Source organism: Prosopis cineraria, unplaced genomic scaffold (assembly GCF_029017545.1).
Source record: "Prosopis cineraria cultivar Desert tree isolate PC_DT_omini unplaced genomic scaffold, ASM2901754v1 PC1102, whole genome shotgun sequence".
In the NCBI taxonomy this organism is placed as follows: domain Eukaryota; kingdom Viridiplantae; phylum Streptophyta; class Magnoliopsida; order Fabales; family Fabaceae; genus Prosopis; species Prosopis cineraria.
Window position 1 is genome coordinate 3,147 of NW_026556427.1, and position 20,158 is coordinate 23,304.

At 35.1% G+C, this 20,158-nt stretch overlaps 3 protein-coding genes across 4 annotated transcripts; 1 reads left to right on the forward strand and 2 right to left on the reverse strand.

The window, feature by feature from the left end:
- Positions 1–435: 435 nt before the first annotated feature.
- On the reverse strand, positions 436–5,593 carry LOC129299262 (probable LRR receptor-like serine/threonine-protein kinase At5g45780). Its single transcript, XM_054937721.1, has 11 exons — positions 5,284–5,593; positions 5,011–5,143; positions 4,767–4,838; positions 3,898–4,041; positions 3,709–3,780; positions 3,568–3,627; positions 2,963–3,036; positions 2,735–2,881; positions 2,313–2,651; positions 1,465–1,856; positions 436–1,162 (listed from the first exon to the last, which is right to left on the reverse strand). The coding sequence occupies exons 1-11, from the start codon at positions 5,390–5,392 to the stop codon at positions 845–847; spliced, it is 1,860 nt and encodes a 619-aa protein (XP_054793696.1). The 5' UTR covers positions 5,393–5,593; the 3' UTR covers positions 436–844.
- A 1,095-nt stretch (positions 5,594–6,688) lies between these two features.
- Positions 6,689–10,715, reverse strand: LOC129299263 (shaggy-related protein kinase eta-like). The gene is made up of 12 exons (XM_054937722.1): positions 10,537–10,715; positions 9,630–9,719; positions 9,403–9,462; positions 9,057–9,329; positions 8,902–8,976; positions 8,765–8,821; positions 8,405–8,545; positions 8,230–8,280; positions 8,042–8,137; positions 7,885–7,968; positions 7,631–7,732; positions 6,689–7,206 (listed from the first exon to the last, which is right to left on the reverse strand). Exons 1-12 carry the CDS (start codon positions 10,549–10,551, stop codon positions 7,111–7,113), a joined length of 1,140 nt encoding a protein of 379 aa, XP_054793697.1. The 5' UTR covers positions 10,552–10,715; the 3' UTR covers positions 6,689–7,110.
- Positions 10,716–16,100: 5,385 nt separating this feature from the next.
- On the forward strand, positions 16,101–19,952 carry LOC129299264 (O-fucosyltransferase 8-like). 2 transcript variants are annotated; one of them, XM_054937723.1, is made up of 10 exons: positions 16,101–16,696; positions 16,891–16,977; positions 17,104–17,254; positions 17,375–17,445; positions 17,824–17,912; positions 18,026–18,146; positions 18,229–18,372; positions 18,462–18,790; positions 18,906–19,146; positions 19,521–19,952. In XM_054937723.1, exons 1-10 carry the CDS (start codon positions 16,325–16,327, stop codon positions 19,842–19,844), a joined length of 1,929 nt encoding a protein of 642 aa, XP_054793698.1. In that variant the 5' UTR covers positions 16,101–16,324; the 3' UTR covers positions 19,845–19,952. The 2 variants fall into 2 exon arrangements, with proteins under 2 accessions (XP_054793698.1, XP_054793699.1); XM_054937724.1 differs by having other exon boundaries at positions 16,102–16,696; positions 17,104–17,203.
- The last annotated feature ends 206 nt before the right edge of the window (positions 19,953–20,158 follow it).

The window sequence follows — 20,158 nt, forward strand, 5'->3', positions numbered from 1 at the left end:
ATTTCATAGACAGCTTCAGCAAAGAGATGATCAGTGTTAACACCCCTATAAATTAGATTAATTGCCTCCAAGGAGCCAGAATATATCACAGCTTTCTCAATATTAAGACTGGAACAAAACCTCAATTCATACTTAATAGCAAATCCCTAAAGTTATATTTGGTTGGGAGGAAGGGGAGGGGAATTTTTACCTCCCCCCCCCCCAAAAAAAAAAATTGGGGGGATCCATCCCTCCGCTCCCATCCCCCTCCCCCTCCCCCCCCTCACCTCCCTTCCCTTCCATCTCCTCCCCTCCTTTTCCCTCCTCTCAAACCAAATGCAGTCTAAAGTTTGACACTTTAAAATTAGTTGGAACTTAATTTGAATTAATTAGTCCTCCTCTTGAGACCTATCTGCCATTCTCCCTCTAGAAATTATATGTTAATGTTCCCAAACATTCAAGAATACCAAGACATATCACATGATCAAGTTATTAGGTAGGGACAGACGGTACTTCATAGTTATATACAAATTACATGCTTGGTCACGTCTATTTGAAATGGGTTAAACTTCAGACGCAGTGTCAAGTAGGTTATGTTTGTTTGTTGTTTGGGTCAAAATTAGATAAGGTTTGGAACGTGGGGACAGGGGAAATAAATCAAAGAGACTCCAATGAGTATCTTCTGTGATCTTGTAAAAGGGCTAATGCAGCATTTGCATTTCCATGCTTTTGATCAGTGGTCCTGATTCGTAGTCACCTTTTCAATCCCATAATGCCTAGGCATGCTATTAATGCCATGACCAAATTCTTCATGCAAGACGTTGCTTGTTAGGAGTAGACAAAGGAACAGGCCACATTGTGCTGGTCACCTAGGTCCAGAAAGTTCAATGGCTTCAATAATAAAAGAAGGTTCATCATGCCCATCACTATAATTTCTGGAGAAACTGCAATTCCTTTCATCATAAATGGCTCTTCCATGTGACTCCTCCTCCGGTTGGCCCTGTCCGACTAGGCCTTCCAGTATCCTCAAGACTGCTGACATCTTTGGCCGGAGGCTGGGATGTGATTGAGTGCATTGTAAAGACAGCTTCACTGCTTTTTCCAACTCTATTGGATCAAAACGTCCCCTCAGATTCCTATCAACTAACACTTCCAGTTGCTTCTCCTCAAATAAGGTTTTAACCTGTGAAAGTTCAAGTAGTTGCTCAAAAAGTCGGCCAATGTGATGAAAGAATTAGGATGGGAAATAACTTGTTAAAACTTAGCTTACAGACAAAACTAAGATACTAAAAAACAAATCATTCATCAAACTGGTCAAAGCATTGGTTCAAGAATTAATGATCAAAACTATAGTCAAACCAATCAAATTGATCATGAAAAAAGTATTTCATTAAACCAGTCAAGACACTGGTTCAATGGTTAACTGGTTCAACTTGCTGGATTGACCTAGGTTTCAATAATATGGACAAAACTGAAGCAAATTACCCAATCAAGAATCATTCCCTTCTGGATCTGACCATTTCCAGCATCCAAAGCCTTCTGCCCTGTGATGAGCTCCAAAAGCAATATGCCAAATCCAAAAACATCAGTTTTCTCAGAAGACTGCCCAGTGGAGAGATACTCAGGGGCAATGTGCCCTACCGTGCCTCGTACTGCAGTAGTGACATGCGAATCCCTTTGATCCAAGAGCTTAGCAAGACCAAAATCCCCCACCACAGCTTCAAAACTTTCATCTAGCAAAATGTTTGCAGCCTTAACGTCCCTGTGGATAATTTTTGGGCTACACTGCTCATGTAAATATAGAAGCCCACGAGCTGCCCCAAGAGCAATACGCATTCGCCTATTCCAGTCCAATGATGGCTTTTCACGGCAAGTGTCTGCAAAATAGGTTGCAGACAACTGGGAAAAAAATCAAATAAAATAAACAAAAACACACAGAAAGAACAAAACTGTACAATCTGTTGAAACTTTGATTTCACATATGGCGATTACAAGTGTGTTCAATATTTAACCTAGATGCACGCTGGAGGTTTAAACAGGAAGATCTTCTATACGCATGTTCCCAGATAAACAATAAAACAATCATTTAAGATCATGATATATCACCAGTTATATTTTGGAAAGAAATGATTTTTGCCTCTAATTACCAACTTCTTTATCAAAATACACATGAAAATCTGTCTCCTAATTTCACCATGAAATCAGATTAGTTAAATTTCATTAGTTTGAAACTTAAAGCTTTCTTATCCTTCAAACTACAAGATGGCAGGTACCTACTCTGACAGTTAATTTTTATACAACAAAATATAGACATGAATCAACATGAAACAAACCTCTCAAGCGATCAGCAACACTGCCATTAGGCATGTATGGGTAAACAAGCAGCCTCTCATCAGATGTCATACAAAATCCATAGAGACGCAAGAGATTCCGATGCACTGCCAAGCCAATCATCTCAACTTCAGTTTGAAACTGCACTTCTCCAGTGTAATTGGGATCTTTCAGCCTCTTCACTGCCACCGTCATTTTATTTGGAAGACATCCTTTGTAGACAACACCAAATCCACCTTGACCTAGGATATTTTTTGGACTGAAATTACTAGTAGCAGATTGCAATTCACGGAAGGAGAACCTCCTCAAATGACCAATGTCAAATTCATAATCTTCCTTTACTGCATATTTCAATCATTACATTTGGTCAAGAGATGAGCAAATTTAGATAAAAAAATAACCATAAGTGCATTTGAGGAAGTACCATAGGAGGCATACAGGATGCGTGATCTGTACCAATGCACGCAGCAGACAAGCAGCATTACTGAAATTAAAAATGTACAGCTAATGCCAATAGCAACAGATAGCACCCGATGGTGATGATTACCAGCTTCTAGTGACGAACCAGTTTCTGCAATTTAACTGTCATTTATATGTATTCCACTCAACCCATCGTTTGAATTTGACTTGACGCAGGTTAAATATATATTACCATTTAGTGGATTTGAACCGCCCATACAAATTTGGGGTGATGAAGATGCACAAAGGAAGTTGTTTCCTGAAATACTATGTTTAAACAAGCATAACATCAAATAATGTAAGAAACAAGGGAGGTGCATGTAACAAAAGGTTAAAACAATTATCTATGATTTATTTCCACATGAAAATAAATATCAATCCTCTCAAGGCTCTATGTTTTTTTCCATGGAACTCAAGGCCCCACCCTTGATCTTAGTCTTCATATTTAACAAATTAGTGCAATACCAGCATAAAATTGCAAAACTATTTAGCAGTTAACATTTTCTACAAGTTTCTTGGATTCCCTAACAAGGGATGTTGTACTCATTGACTTCTAGTCTTTGCCATGGGGTAAGTTGCATATATTAGTCAGCTTTACTTGTTCCAATTCAGTTTAGTGCTTCCAATCTCAGATCTTGCTAACAGTGACAGAGAATTGATTTCCAAAAGCATTAACAGATGTCTAGCTAAATATAATTAATGCATGCAAACTAATTAGGACTTGTGCCTTGTGAGTATAATGAGATAAGAGTAACAGAACTTATCCTGTTAAAAAGAAAAAATGTAAAATTTTCTCACCTGTAACCTTTTGCTAAAATTTTTGGAGTGGGACCACTGAGATTATTGAATGACAAGTCCCTAGAAAGTATACCTCTCTTAGCAATCTTACTGAGAGAATCAAAGAGGGAAAATATAACGCAAATTTAGAAGAGCACTTACAAGAATGAAAGGCCTGTGAGATTTGCAACGAGTTGAGGAATCTGCCCATATAGTTTATTTCTACTAAGCCGCCTGAAAAACTTAGCATGAATGGATTAGGAGGCACACGGTTAGAGTAAGAATAAGGAATGAAGTAAATAGGTACTAAGAATATTATTATCCTATCTATATATGTCGAACAACACTCACAAGTAACTAAGACGAGTCAAAAAGCCCAGAGAACTAGGGATTTCACCAACAAACTGGTTACCAGAAAGGTCAAGAGTCTGAAGCTCCAAAAGCTTTCCTACCTCAGCAGGCACAGATCCAGATAATTGATTGTTCTGCAACAACCTAAAACAGTAAATTGGGGGAGCTAAATCAGTGATTAATGAAGGCTCATTGTTCTTCATCTATATTTTTCTATTCCTTCATTACAAGGTGACAAACACAACTTAAGCTTAACATGACAATCTTAGGGAGAAATAAACCAAGGAAACAAGAGGCACAGACCACATTGAAATTTAAAGATGGTCAGTAGTAAAAAAGCTCATAAACTAGGCTTTTTCAATATATAGTATTTCAAACTTATTTCAATTTCTAACAGCCCAAAAAGCCATTAGAAGGGAAAGCAAGAAACAAATTTTAATTCCAGAAAAGCACACGATGTCCTGATATCCCATGCAGGGGTTACCCATAGCTCAACTTAGAAAACGCCAAATCTAACATACTGATCATCTAATTAACTAGCCATACCCATGGCCAGGTACTGATTACTGAAGGCTAAGCCACTGGACCACCACCACCAGCCTACTGGCTCAGTAGCATCACTGCCTCAATGCACACCCCTCCCACAAAAAATAGAAAGTGACAACTGCCCTTGAAGTCCCATGGTTATCAGATAGGTTGAAATTGATCAATGGAGTAATCAAATAGCACATTTTTCAACTGATACTAATCATTCATAGATATCGTAATTAAAACAGGCACGTGATTTTTTCACATTTGAAAACAGTATGTATAGACCATTTCTTCTGTTGCAATATGGCAAAAACAGAAAGACAAGAAAAGTCACTTACAGTGTTCGGAGGCGGCTCAAATTTCCAATTCCGGGAGACAGCGTTCCAGATAAACCCATACTGGCCATGTCCCTGACAAATGGCGAATTGCCGCGGGTAACACATAAGAAAAAACATCAATTTATGTTGAAGAAGAGATGCCAGTAATTAACAAGTCCAATAAAAAAGTGATAGTAGAAAGGGTACATAAAAAATTTAAACTCTACTCATACTAACATAAGGAGTAGAAATTGTAAACACTTACAGCGAAATAACATTGTTCTCAGCAGAGCAACCGACCATGTTCCAAGTACAAGGATCAACCGAATTGATATCCCAACCATCCATAACACGCAATTCGTCTTTCATTTTATTCTTCATTGACATCAAAGCAGCAACTGAAAAATGCAGAGTTGAACCAAGTTACAAATAAACCAATACTTGTCATCAAACTATAGGCTGATAATGAGAAGGCTGGGAAAGAAAGAAAGAAAGAAAAGTAAGAAATAGGTTAGACTTGGGCAGTAAAACACCAGACCTTCATAGTTCACACCCTTTGGTGAAAGAAGACTGTCAGTGTCACCAGCAGCAGCCAACCATTTCCACAGAAAGAAGACGAAACAAGCAACTCTTTTCACATCTTCCATTAAACAAGAAATCAAATCAAGCCGAGGCCCGAAAAGGTCTGAAACTTTTTACTGGGATCTTCACTGCTGAGCTTCTAGTTACGTTGCCGTGCTTAGCGTCAAAAAGCAACCAACTCCTTTTGGAATTTCTTGTGCTGCCTCGAGAGAAATGAAGTTGGAAACAACTAAGAAAATTAGTATTAAAATCGAATCAAAGATCGTAAGACCAGGTAGACAACTCGTGATTTAAGAACGTGGCAGACACTGTCGCTTGGTCTCTGGGTTAAACAACAGTGCTAAGTCCCCAACAGCCATGATTATGTGTGGTTAGTTACAAGTTTTCTGGTCTGGACGAGTAGTGGTTGAACCCGTTACATTCGTCTGATAATCGTGTTTGAGTCATAATTACCAGTTGACGGTGGAGATTCAGAGGTCGTTAACGGGCCTAAGTAGTGTTGGATTTTTACGAAAGTTAATAATTATTGGAGATTTTAGACTGCGTCTGGGAATGCTCGCTCATGGCGCGAAAATTCGTGTTACTGTCACTTGGACGCCTCGGAGCCCAAGATGGCTGCCTTTGAACGACGTCGTCTATTTGACTACGTGGCAAATTAGGAGATTTGTCTATACTGTCTTTTTTTTTTTTACTTTTTTTATCATATTGTTTTTATTTAAATATAAGTTATAATAACACCACGGGATTTTAAAATTTTCAGTCATCCCAATAAATTTATAATTTAAATTTTTACATTTATAAAATCAAGCATATAATACCTTAGGAGAGAAAAAATAATGAATGAAAATGAAACATAACTCTAATTCAAAGGGACATTCTTTGATATCTTTCTTCTGACCAACTACACTATTAGATATCATACCATTACTCTGCTAAGATTTAAATATAAGATATGGTATTTTGTAAAATTATGTTTTAATATGAGGCACTTGGGATGGTTACAAGAACAATTAATAATTTTTTTGAATGTCCTTAAAAATAAATCAAAATTACTTCTCCCTTACTTAACAAATAATTAATTATCAGTGGTAGTACTAAATAAGGATAAGATTGACAAAAATACAAGAACTTGAAATTCTAACAGGTAGATAAGTATTTTTCTTCATCGACGTGTTTTAATTAGAAATGCCTCATATTTAAAACACAGGTGGCATTCACGTAAACATGAACAACTTAGTAACTCACTGTATTTGACGTCGGCCTACGAGGAAAAATAGTGAGCAGTCAAGCAACACAAACGCCTAACATAACCATAACAATAGTTGGCAACGGCATAAATATAAGGAGAATAGAGAGCAGCATTAAAGGAAAAACAGATAGCATTACAATTCACAAGGAACATGTTTGCATGATTACGAGTCAGCCACATATTAACATTAAGATCCTTTACATCTGGGACCCTCCTTCCAGCTAAGGGTTCAAGTTTCCCCGGACACAAGGCTATTTGACCAATTCGGCGCCAACCAACCATACTATGAGACGTAGACGTATACAAAGAAACAACAAAGGAAGGTAAAGGTAGGGCTACACGCCTGAGGAAATACAGATCCACCACGACCAAATAAGGATTCAAAAGCTATATGTAGACTGATGGATCAATTGCAGCCGCACAGCAACCAGGTCTTGAGTGGTTAGGCAGGCCGCGGTATATGGTAATTTAGACAAAAAGATGGTGCTCCTGTTGACTTCAACAACTAGCTTAGACTCTGCCCAAAACTTATCATCATGTTCCTGTAAGGTGGATGAATTGTTGCCCTATTTGCCGCTTCACGTGGTCTGGTATTAACTTATTAACAAGTTCTGGAGACGCTCCTGATAACTGTAAACACGCAAAGTATGTGTGTGATTATCAAAGATCCACTCCATTACAGTAAGGAGCTGAATTATTAGTCACAAGTAGCGTATAGTTATCCCAATCAAGCTAGTGTGTGTGTGTGTGTGTGTGTGGTCATCCCATTGCAAAACCAAGTGAGTCTTCTATGGACAGACTAACCCCCCCAAGGGGGGGGTTGTTGTACTGAGGAATACATAAAAGTCAGATCACCAGACAGTTCTGACAATATGATTAGCCTGTTGAATAAATCTTCGTTCAGACTTGTCAAGGATTTCAGAGCTTCATTTTTTTTTTTTGGCAAAATAATCAATATCTTTGCATTGCTTTAATCCATGGCCTTGAAACTACTAGGGGTAGCATTTTACTAGATAAATGCTGAGATGAACAAGGGAAAAATAAGGAAGCTTACTTCCTGTCCGAAGTTGAATAATAATGGAAAGGGACGACCATTTGGCAGGCGAGCATTGGGTTCTCGAAGTTCATCAAAGAAAGGATGCGCACATGCTTCTAGCTGTAAAAGAAAAATAAATTCTTCACAAACTGTAATGCCGTCTGTTCTTTTGAATAGATAGTAACATTAATTGATCAGATTGATAACAAATAAGAGAGTGGTGTATGGGGGGTAGAACTATGACATATCTCAATAGGAGCGTTCACACTCACCGCAGTGCACCGAAGACTTGGAGAGTATTGAAGAAGCCGGGAAACAAGATCAATTGCTTCTGGAGGCATCCTTTTGTGAAATATCTACACAGATATGAACCATTAGAATATATAGGAATCTTCTATACCTACATAATTATCATTTTAAAATGCAAACCTTATGCCATGGGCGTGCTTTTAGCTGCGGGAACCTAAAATCATTGTAATTGGGATTCATACAACGGACTTCCTCACGGGTGGGTGTTCCAAGAACCTGCAATATAATACAGAATTGAACAAAGCTCACTTCTTGAAACAAAAATAGCATGAATCTAGAAAGCTGAAATGTTCTAGCATTAATTTCACCTTTATAATCTCCACAAGCTGGTCTACTGCGGTTCCACCAGGAAACAATGGCTACAAAAATTCCACTTTGACATCAGGCAATATGTAGAGACAAATAATAAATAATCCACAACAATTTTGCAATACATTGACTGAATTCGTGTAATTATAATCAAAAGAAAGCAATGAAACAGACCTGGCCTAAGAGTAGTTCAGCTAGGACACAGCCAGCCGACCAGATGTCAATTGAGGTAGTATACTCTGTGGCACCAAATATAAGCTCCGGAGCTCGATAGAAGCGTGAACATATGTATGATATATTAGTTTCCCCTCTGACCTGATCAGACAAGAATCCAAGGTAACTAGAGGAACATCTCAACGAAAAAATGGAGAAACAAATATCATTAGGGGAAATAATTATATTAAATTTTTGCCCGTTTGGTTGGGGTGAAAAATGAGTCAGAATGGTGTAAGAAAGGTGAGAGATGCAACTATACATATATTATTTAAAAAGATTCAAAGTACTTTGATTAATTATAGAATGAAGTCAACATACTAGCACTTTGGCACTTCCAAAATCACATAGCTTAACCTGATGTGTATAAGGATCAACCTGTAGAATACACAGAATGACATTAGAGCCCAAAGAAAAACTAAACTCAATGTTTATTCAGTAAGCATATTTAAGCGAACCAGTATATTTTGAGGCTTCAAATCTCTGTGGCAAACTCCTGGAACAGTGTGGATATAAGCCAAACCCCTGAAAATCTGTAATCTCAAAGCAGATTTTGATCAGGAAGTGTGAAAATCAGAGAAGTTTTCCAATAATCAGAAGATTTGAAGCATACCTGGTACATATAAAGTTTTACATGAATAAGTGGCATTCTCTGATTAGCATTGGTGTAATGCATTATGACCTGATACAGGCTCTGGGGAACATATTCCATCACCAGATTCAGAAATAGCTCATTTGTGCTTGTAGTGGAAAAGAAACAATGCTTCAAGGAGATCACATTTGGATGGTCCATCACCCTCATTAACTGTAGTTCACGATTTTTGTATCTTCTGTCTTGCAAAACCTTCTTAATGGCCACAGCCTCACCAGTTTCTAGGCATTTTGCCTACAGGGAAAATATCAGCAATAGGCAAAGAAGGTCTAAACTGCAACTGCTATGAATTATAGTAACAGAATACCTGGAAAACAATCCCAAATGATCCATTTCCCACAACACGTTCTGCCATGTAACTAATGGTCTACAGAAAAAAAATCGCAGCAAAACCATTATAACTTTCGATCCAAGATTTAGCAAGAGTCACAAGTATAATCATCTATTTCCAAAAAAAACACGCAAATATGCATGTTCCAGTTCTAACCAGTTGTTGAGAAAACATCTAAAATAAATTAGTCACAATGAGAGTACCTGTTTGGGCTCCCCATTTTTGCCTCCAATTGTTGTAGATATGATGTGACCGGTGAGTGACTCATTCCCGTTGACAGAGGCAGACATCTCCTGCCAAAGTGTCACATTTAGAACACGCCATAAGGAATACTAGGAAAATACTAGTAGAAAGCTGATGATAATATAAAACTACTATGGACAAATTAAGCTAGTAAATGGTCAGAAACGATAACTTAGTGACACCAACTTCAAATAACAATCTTAGAGTAAACACCGGGCAAGAATTATAGGAACACAACGTGTTGAACATGAGAACAAATCGTGACATACGCAACAACTATTGGCAAAGTATAATTAACTGAAGACAGTAAAATGGTGGCTACAACAAAAGCAGGCACGATCCGGTAAAAGCTATTAAAAGCCCATAACGAATTGAGCATCATTTAACAACGCCGAATAAATTAAACCCCAATTCACGATCAGTATGAATTACTAGAAGCATCAGCAGCAAACAAGAAAGCATAACAGAACCCAGTAGAAAGCTTCTGCGGAGGAAAAAACTAGACGTGGAGATCTCGAAACAACATGGAAAACCACAGATCAACGAGAAACTGGACTTATTCCTCTAAGTCATACTTCCTTTAAGCTCAAAAGCCAAATATGTGAACAGGGCATCAGAATTCCCAACAACCCACCCAAAAAACCAAAAGCCCTAAATCTCGCCTTTGCTGTGCGGAAGAAGAAAATGATGAAACAAAGAATAAGCCTCCAAAAAAAAATCCTAATTCAGTACACAATCCAGATTCATCCTCCTAAGCAATCAAAAGACAAGACTTTCCACTTGGTTTTCTCACGGGCACTCAAGATTTCTCAGCAAACAAACCAACCATCAGTATTAGAAGAAGGTCAAAAGAATCCGGAAGAGTACCTTATCGTCGGCCATGGAGGAGGGAAGAGGGAAAGAGGAATCTAAGGAAGGAAGAAGGAGAAGATCATGGTGTGAAAGAGGACCAGGAAATGGAGGACCCAGCAAGAGAAGACAAGTCCATGTGACTCCAGCTCTCCTTTTTCCTTTCCGTTTTGATGTTTAATTTTATTAAAACATATTTTCTTTCTTTTACGGCATTTGAGTTCTGGTCTTCTTCCCAATCATGCCCAAGCCAGAGACCCCTTTTACCACTGCTTTACATTGTCGGAAAGAGCCTCCACTGTTTCCCACAATTACGCCGAATACCATGCTGCCTTGGAACCAGATACCTAACTTACCCACAGGTAAACCCACATTCCGTTCCGTTGAGTCACTTTTGGAAAGTGGAAACACATTTACTCATTACTCCAATATAAAAAATCTTTGTTACTACACTGCAACTCTACAAGAGAAATCTTTATTATATAATATTATGATTTTTTATTGATAGAAATATCATTTTATATTCATTAATTGATTTTTATTTTTTATCAATATAATTTTTTCATTAATAAAAACAATCTGTTAATTTATTTATAAATTAGCTCATTTTTTCAAGTTTTTATTCAAGTTACGTAATTATGTAATGTTCGCATGTTTTTATAAAAATATATTATATTTATTTTTAAAAAAAAAAGAAAAACACTTGAGTCCATTTGATTATTTTTCAATCAAATGTCAACACTTGATTTTTTTTTTTTCCATGTCGTCATCTAGTTAAATATAATAGTAGTCTATAATTTTACTTATGATAAAGTTCAAGTGCAATAGATATAAACAAATTGACTTATGGTTTGTCCTTATTTTTCTTATATAAAGGTAATTATATTAAAGATAAAACGACAATATATAAAACCCAATTAATTTAATAAGATGAATTAAATGGGCCTTGGTAGGCACAGGTTCATCCTTGTTAGAGTATACTCATAAAATTGACTTGTTGAGTGCATTTTCTCCATTAAAATTGTAACCATGCTCCGTTTCAAAAAAAAAAAAGCGTGATTCAAATTCCATCACCAGTGTAATAATTTTTGTTAATAGCATGTAACTTGGAAGTATTTCAGCTAATGGTATTTGAATTATGAGACTTATTTGGCCTAGATAAACCTTTAAGACCTAACATATTCGAAGAAAAAACTGTCTACAAATTTCTATTAAAATATTAAAAAATTAAATTCAACCTAAAATGTGATATTTTAAAATTTAAAGGAAATGATGGTGTAATTTAAAAAAATTAATTTATTATTCACATGGCATATTAATTCTTACTTTTCTTTACTTGGATGGGTAAAATAGTCTTTTTAATATTGTTTAAGAGCAGTCCAATCTTTTTCCTATCTCGTTTCTGGATGGAAATGAAAGAGGGTAAAACTCATGTAATTAGTGTTTACCCTATCATTCGGCTGATAAATCTAGTGTTATCCACTAGGCGTTTTACTTATTGTCCAGCTGTTGCCTGTCATTTGTGCGTTTTACAAAAAAAAAAAAAAAATCATTATAAATAGATAATTGGAAACCAACACTTTTTTTATTAGTCACATGTGTCCTTCAACAATGTTAATTTTGATCAACATATAATTAAATATTAAATATGAACACTTCTTTTAAATAAAATTTGAATGAAAATCAGTACGTTAAGTGTATAGATCTAATTACCAAATATCTAGCATTCCCTCACGCTTGGCACCGATGAGCCTTTACTCCTGAAATTCAGAAAGAAAAAAAGAAGTGAGTTAGACAAAGAGAGAAAAAACTTGAACAAAAAAAAATAAAGTGACTTAGAAAAAATTTTTTTATCAATAACCTTAAACCAATTAATCAAATATTGATTAATACGTAATCAATCGAACCCTACTTGAAAATGATTATTCTGTTCAGAAATAAAATATTCTAAATGTTCTTGAAAATTCTTACAAGTGAGTCTCACATGAATGGTAGCAATATGTCCTCTTAAGTGTCATTTCATAATTTGATTCCTAAAGGTGTACAAAGAAAGTATTACTTAAAAAAAGTTAACTTTTTAAATGATATTTAAATTTTTCAAAGGATTAGTATCATAATTGACGGCCAAAGGATTCCCTGAAAAAAAAAAATTACCTTGAGAAATAATATATATACACTTATATATAAGTGTGTGTGTGCATGTATGTGTCTATAAGATTAATGATACTGTGAAAATGTTGGATTCCCATAAATGCGCTTTACCACCCCTTTTTCTTAAAACTTGTAGCTAAACTTTAAATGGAAAGAATATTATTTTCACGTAACTTCCCTGAAAAATCCGGCTTTTATTATTTATATTTTAAATATTAAAGTCACATAAAATTTAGTCATTAAAAATTCCTACATATTTGTTTCAAGCATGCAATTAGTTTTATTCGCAGTTTTGGTGATTTTTTTAACATAAAATTAAGCATGCTCTTCCTTTTTTTGTTTTACTTTATGCTTAAAAAAAAAAGACGTCAGAAAGTTGGCTTGAAAAACCAAAAACAAAGAACTAGTGAACACGAATGAAGGAAAATGATCGAAACCTAGTTTTTTTTTATGGTAAATTTAATAGTGAAATCATTAATATATGTTGTATAATGTAAACCTGACATGTATTACTAATACTATGACTCTATGAGTAATAATGAAACTTTTGATCATCATATTGGCCTCAATTATTGATTTAGTTCCTTTAATTTAACTTTTATCGATTTAATTTTTTATATTTTTTAAATTATTTGTGAATCTTTTAAGTTTTAAAACATAAATTAACCCTTAAAATAACGGGTTAAAGGGCAAATCTATATAAAAAATAGTCGACTAAGGACACCCAGTATTATAAAGTGAGGAAGGGGGCATAAATACCCATAATGTTACATGAGTGGGTGTAGAAGTGAACAAATCATTAACTTTGCCCTAATGGCATTAGTTTCCGGTATTAAATGCTGACTGTGTATGCTACATGTCAATTTTTGCTGACTTGAACTAAAAAAGAGATAAAAATACCTAAAAAGCGATGAGCTAGGGCATCCAATAATATAAAGTGAAAAAAAATATCCACAACGTTACTAAAATTGTTGTAAAAATAACTAATATATCAAATCTCTTCAATGTTAACTGTCTAGCTGACACCTAAGCAAAAGTTAACTATTTTTTCATCGATGTGGATAAAAAAATGTTACTTTAGTAGGTGTAATAGTAACCAATATGTCAAAACTTGAGATTCAACATAGTAAAATAGGTTGTGCACAATTGAAAATTAAGACTAAGCACACCTCCTATGCCACCCTATCTTAAGAATAATGTCGCAACCTTAAGTAATTTCATTTATGATAGGTTTAAAATTTTTAAATGATTTTACCACTACTACAAAGAAGCGAGTAATTTAATTTGATGCTCGAGCAAAATGACATTTTCTAACGTAATATTTGTACGATGGCTGATTAACTTTTATAAAATTTCACTTAAGAATATTTTTTATTCATGTCAGTGAAAAATGATAAACTTTTGCTTAGGTATCAACTGAACAGTTAACATTTAATAGATTTAATGAATTGGTCACTTTTGCATCAATTTTATAACGTTATAGATATTTTTACCATTTTTTCTTACTTCAAGCTACTGGATGCCCTTGGCTGACCATTTTATATGTACTTTTGCTTTTTTTTTAGTCCACATCAAGAAAAATTGGCACGTGGCATACACAATCAGCATTTAACATAGTAAAGTAAAGTAGTTAGGACAAAATTAATGATTTGGTTACTTCTGCACCCACTCATATAACGTTATAAGTATTTATACTTCCTTTCTCACTTTATAATATTGGGGGCCCCTGGCCAACTATTTTTTATGTAGATTTGCCCTTTAACTCTAAAATAATTTAATGCATAAAGTATATTGATGAATTGTCATGTGTATGTAGTTAAATGAGAACAAATTAACCATCAAATAAATTTAATTTTTACCAATATAATCCTTTACACTATGTCTTGTTCTCTTATTTTTTAAAATTCCAGAGTCTTCTTTTTCTACCTAAATAATTATAATTTTTTATTAATCCATATGACTATAATTAATATTAACAAATTTTAATAACATTACCTTATTTTTAAAGAATAAGGACTAAATTGATAATTAAAGTAAATTTAAAAAATTAAATTAATAAAAATTAAATTTAATAGATCAAATTAATAATTAGGATAAATTTAAAAGACTAAAAGTTACATTATCTCAATATTATAAATTGTATAATATGCTAAACATGTTTCTCCTGAGCTACATGAAAAGCGAATTGTGTGACTGTATTGATATTAATAATAAAAATATATGATATCCTGTTTATTCCCTAATAGTTTAATGTATCGTCCAATTCTACACATGAATCATTCAACGTGAAAAATTAAATAAAGTTATATGAATACTAGTTAGGCCAATTTTTTTAATACAAGGCCATGATAAAACCATGTAAAAGAGATAAATATCAAATTATATTTATAATTATAAAATTTCTACAATCAAGCGGGAGATTATCAAGAATCCTAATATCAAAGTTATCTTAAGACATTTTTGTGGGCAAACAAATTAACACATCTGTTAGCTTCTCTATAAACATGATTAATAGTTATAACCTAATTTTCCATAGTAAAATTTCTGATTTTCTTAATAATTTCAAAGAGTGAATGTTTTTCAAAGTAGTTATACTAAAAAAGTAATAAAAGTTTCCATTGAATCAAAACAGACATTAATTTTGAAGAGTTTATCATTTCAACAAAGATTGAGACTTTTCAAAATCCCCATGAGCTTTGCTAACCTATCATGCTAAGATAATAATTAAGATATTTAGAAAATTTCTTAATCCAATCACCCTTCTCATGCTCGATGATACTTCCACAAGTGAAATCATTGTTGATATTAACAAAGTCATCAATATCAAGTTTAACCCACCTAAATGTTGAAAGGTTTCATTTAACTTCATATCTAACATCACTTTTGGTTAGGTGATTGATTTTAGATTAAAACCTTAGGTTATTGATTATTTACTAATTGCAGGAGAAGACAATATTGTTATCCTGAAAATCATTTTCTGAGTAAATTTTCTCACATCTTGTCCTCCATATGTTCACCATGCAACGGCAACAAGCGTTAGGTCAAATTTGACACCATACGGAGGCCCCAACTTCCTTCTAATTTTCCATCTTTTTCGCGAAAATATAGTATCTAATATTTGTCTATTTATCCAACTACATTTATTCCTCCCAAAAATAATAATAATAATGATATTAACAAGGCTAACGGTTTTCCTAGGCAACGGTTGAGTGTAAACCCGCCAAATCGAAAACCAACATTAAAGAAATACCCATTTTCATAATTGTTAAACATTTCTTCGCAGCGTGAGCCTTTGATTCGAATGTGAAAACCCAGGAAATGGCACCACAGTGTCTGTTCTGTTTGGTGGGAAGTTGCTATTTCACACATCAACCTTCTTCTGTAAGGCTGCTTCGCTATGCATGGTTGAGTTTTCAGCTTTCGCTTCCATTTCACTCATTCCTATCACCTACTCCTTCGCTTCAATTTGAATTCATACGAGCAAGCTCTGCTTTCGTCTGGTTTTTTGGACACCAAACTTGAACAATTCCTTTTCTACTCTCATGGATTGTTGGGTCGGCTTTAGAACAAGTGGCAGACGCAGAGAACTCAGAACAGAACTAGACTTTTTATTCTATAGGACGAAGCGAGAATGAGTCTTTAAACTGATGGTATAATGGGTAAACAAAGATCTCCCAGAAGTCCCCGTCCAGAGTTCCAGAAAGGTGAAATAGCATCAGGAATGAAGGATAATTACCAGACTAGATGTTCAGACAACTGGAGGAGGATGGCAGGGGGTGATCATTGCCGTTGGAATTCAAAAACGTTGTTGCTTCATGGGTTGAGAAGTGATTCTTCAAAGTACGGTTCTTGTAGGGGAATCTATGTTGGCAAAAAACATTTGTGGCTCCAAAAGCACTTGAGGACCATTCTTGTCATGTTTGGATTCATGAGTTGCCTTCTCTTTCTTGATTCTCTAATGGTCTCCTTCTTTGATTTTGCAAATCACCAACACGGTGCAGCCAATAATAACTCAAGTGGCTTTCAGGTAGAACTTTCTCAGATTATCTATCTGCGTTATTTTTGATTCTGGTAACCACAGAACATGCACAGTGATGTAACTGAGACCGTGTTAATATTAGTATGTAGTCTTTTCACTTTGTTTGTGTCAAAAATAGTCATCACACCAGCTTTAACCTTGTCATGATATATGACATCTGATGCATCTTTTGCTATTATCAGGATCGAATTTCATACATCAATAAGCGACAATCACCAGTACAGATGTACGATCGGCTTCTAAACTTGGCTTCTAGTGCCCTTGCAGAGGTTTGCATCAAAATTTTCCATCTATTTTGTGCATGTTGGCCGTTGGATGAAGTTACAGTTCTCTTTGTTCTAGTTTGTTTCCACCAAGCTTAGCTAGGCTAATTGCTGAAACTTACAATACTTTAGAGGGAGATCAAGCAAGAATCATCAAATTTTTGGGCGGAACCATATCGGCAGGCATCTTTATGGAAACCTTGTGCAGACAGAAAAGTTATGAGTAATCAAGGTATACGGTCCCTTTTTGCTTGTTGTCTGAAACATCAAGTCTTTTATCCAGGTATATACAATTTATGGTCATCTATGTGCTGTTATATGTAGAGATATTATGTTTGAACAGTGACTTATTATCAATTCACCTTCATTATATTATCAACAATGATTTAATATTCTGAAACAGGGAAATCTGTGAAAACTAATGGCTATATATTAGCCAGTGCAAATGGAGGACTTAATCAACAACGAGTTGCTGTAAGTATTGGAAGTTAGTGCGTTGGTTTTCAGGTTCAGAAATAAACTCCCATATTATTAATTTTTACAAATACAGATAAAGCTTCTATAATTGATCTGGCTTAGCATTAATCAAACTGAACTTTTGACAAGAAATTTAATCGCTTAGTCTATGTTATAGCCAAAAACTAAACTAACTTTGCAGGGTAGATTTGAAAAGTTTCTAACTTTGCTAGATATAACAGTACTTTATCATGGGTAATCCGATACAGCAAAGTTTGGATCCTAAACGTTAAATAGGATCTCTGGACACTATAATCATGTATGTCTCGTTGAGGCATATTTTCAATATCTTCATTCTTCAGCAATGGAAGTGATTGATTGCCAAAGTAATTACAGATTTGCAATGCTGTAGCTGTGGCATATCTCCTCAACGCAACCCTAGTTATTCCAAAGTTTCTTTACAGTAATGTATGGAATGATCCTAGGTACGATATCGTTTTTGCCTTAGAATAAAATCTGAAACGGCATTCTTTATAGCCTTTTCAAATGAGAAATATTTTTGAGTTATTGATTCACATGTTTGATGCACAATATGCAGCCAGTTTGGTGACATATATCAGGAGGATTACTTCATGAATATGATGAAGGATGAAATTAATATTGTGAAGGAACTCCCAGCTCATTTGAAATCTTTGGATATGGAAGCAATAGGCAGCCAGGTTCAGCATCTTATATATTATTGAATATCAAGACAGATTGAACTTGCTTTATAACAAAGTAAATAAATACTTTGCATTTTAGATTACAGATTCAGATCTTGTGAAGGAAGCAACAGCAAGTGACTACATTAAAATTGTGCATCCTATTCTTCAAAGAAATGGAGTTGTTCACTTCCTTGGATATGGAAATCGACTTGGTTTTGATCCATTTCCTTCTGATATTCAGGTCATTAAGCTTGCTTTTCAGTCTAGTTTTTCAAACTTTGACTTGGTTTTGATCCATTTCCTTCTGCTTACGGCTGAAAAAAATTGCAGAGGCTAAGGTGCAAATGCAACTTCCATGCTCTGAAGTTTGTGCCAAAAATTCAAAAAGTTGGTTCATTGTTGGTCAGAAGGATTAGGAAATACAATGCTGAGAGAAGCAATTTAGATAAACAGTTGTTGGGGAAGTTCATCCATAACAGTGAAGATCATGACGCAGCTAGAGGCTCAACCAAATACCTTGCGTTGCACTTAAGATTTGAAGTTGACATGGTAGCCTATTCCCTATGTGAATTTGGAGGTGGGGAAGATGAGAGAAGGGAACTTGGAGCCTACAGAGAAACACATTTCCCTCTTCTTCTTGAGCGATTGAAGAAATCACTGTACGTTTCAAACTCATTTTCTTCATTATGTTTTCCATGACATTATGTTTTGATCGATATACTAGTGATATGCGCTTAGCATTTATGTTGTAACTTGTAATATTGATCTTTGTAGCCCTATATCTCCAACGGATTTGAGGAAGTTGGGAAGATGCCCATTGACACCAGAAGAAGCAGCACTTGTCCTGGCCGGTCTTGGTTTCAAAAGTGGAACTTACATATACTTGGCTGGCTCCCATGTATATGGAGGAGACTCAAGGATGAATCCCTTCACTAGACTCTATCCCAACTTAGTCACAAAGGAAAATCTGCTATCACCCAGTGAACTAGCACCTTTCAGGAATTTTTCCTCCCAGGTAAGTAGGTATTCTATCTCAGTTGTAACAAGGGCCTTGGTTGTCAGTTCTCATTCATGCATTCCATTTTGGTTTACATATTTTAGATGAAAAGCATCTAAGATCCTTAGCACAAGATCACATTATTTTAATTATGACATCTCATATGAATTAAAATTCATATACATATCACATCCTTAAAGTTTTAGCTTTGCTAATTTTATAAAATGTTAATAAGGAGAATCTTAAATATCATATCTTAGTACAGCAAAATATCTAGAACAGAAAGGAATGCAAGAAAATTATGCTCTGAATGGCCTTTTAGTGCTTTCATCTGATATGAAGCTACTCAAATACTAGATTCATGTTTGATGTAAATGAATATATGCATGCAGCTGGCTGCTCTGGACTTCATAGCTTGTGCAACTGCTGATGTATTTGCCATGACTGACTCTGGAAGCCAACTTTCGTCAATGGTATCTGGATTTAGGACCTATTATGGTGGTGGTCATGCTCCTACCTTGAGGCCGAACAAGAAGAGGTTGGCGGCCATTTTGTCGGAGAATGATACTATAGGATGGAGTACCTTTGAAAACAAAGTAAAGAAGATGATTGAGGAAGGTCAGAAGGCAGATATGAGGAAATATGGCCGGAGCATTTATCGACATCCAAGGTGCCCAGGGTGTATGTGCAAACACCACCAACCCTTTGCATCCTGAAACTTTGTATATATGGAGTCTGCTGAGGTTGCATCTCATTGGTCTCATTTCTTATATAAATTAGATCTTTACCCAAAAGAAAATTTGAATTGATTTTGTTTCAGTGAAGGCATCCTGGTCTCATTTCTTATACAAATTAGATCTTTACCCAAAAGAAAATTTGAATTGATTTTGTTTCAGTGAAGGCATCCTGGTCTCATTTCTTATACAAATTAGATCTTTACCCAAAAGAAAATTTGAATTGATTTTGTTTCAGTGAAGGCATCCAAATTGATTTTTGACTTGTCAGTATTTTTTGTGTTGATGGTCAGAAA

What these genes read in the sequence shown, in the direction of transcription:
- LOC129299262 (XM_054937721.1), bottom strand. Translation starts at nt 5,392, where the DNA reads ATGGAAGATGTGAAAAGAGTTGCTTGTTTCGTCTTCTTTCTGTGGAAA. An exon ending in TTGAGCCGCCTCCGAACACT is followed by an intron (nt 4,042 to 4,766) that starts GTAAGTGACTTT and finishes TTACTGTTTTAG; the next exon opens with GTTGTTGCAGAACAATCAAT. An exon ending in CTCACAGGCCTTTCATTCTT is followed by an intron (nt 3,628 to 3,708) that starts GTAAGTGCTCTT and finishes TATACTTTCTAG; the next exon opens with GGACTTGTCATTCAATAATC.
- LOC129299263 (XM_054937722.1), bottom strand. An exon ending in TGAAGCCTCAAAATATACTG is followed by an intron (nt 8,822 to 8,901) that starts GTTCGCTTAAAT and finishes TGTATTCTACAG; the next exon opens with GTTGATCCTTATACACATCA. An exon ending in TTGGAAGTGCCAAAGTGCTA is followed by an intron (nt 8,546 to 8,764) that starts GTATGTTGACTT and finishes TTGTCTGATCAG; the next exon opens with GTCAGAGGGGAAACTAATAT.
- LOC129299264 (XM_054937723.1), top strand. Translation starts at nt 16,325, where the DNA reads ATGGGTAAACAAAGATCTCCCAGAAGTCCCCGTCCAGAGTTCCAGAAA. An exon ending in CTTCTAGTGCCCTTGCAGAG is followed by an intron (nt 16,978 to 17,103) that starts GTTTGCATCAAA and finishes ACAATACTTTAG; the next exon opens with AGGGAGATCAAGCAAGAATC. An exon ending in AATGTATGGAATGATCCTAG is followed by an intron (nt 17,913 to 18,025) that starts GTACGATATCGT and finishes CACAATATGCAG; the next exon opens with CCAGTTTGGTGACATATATC.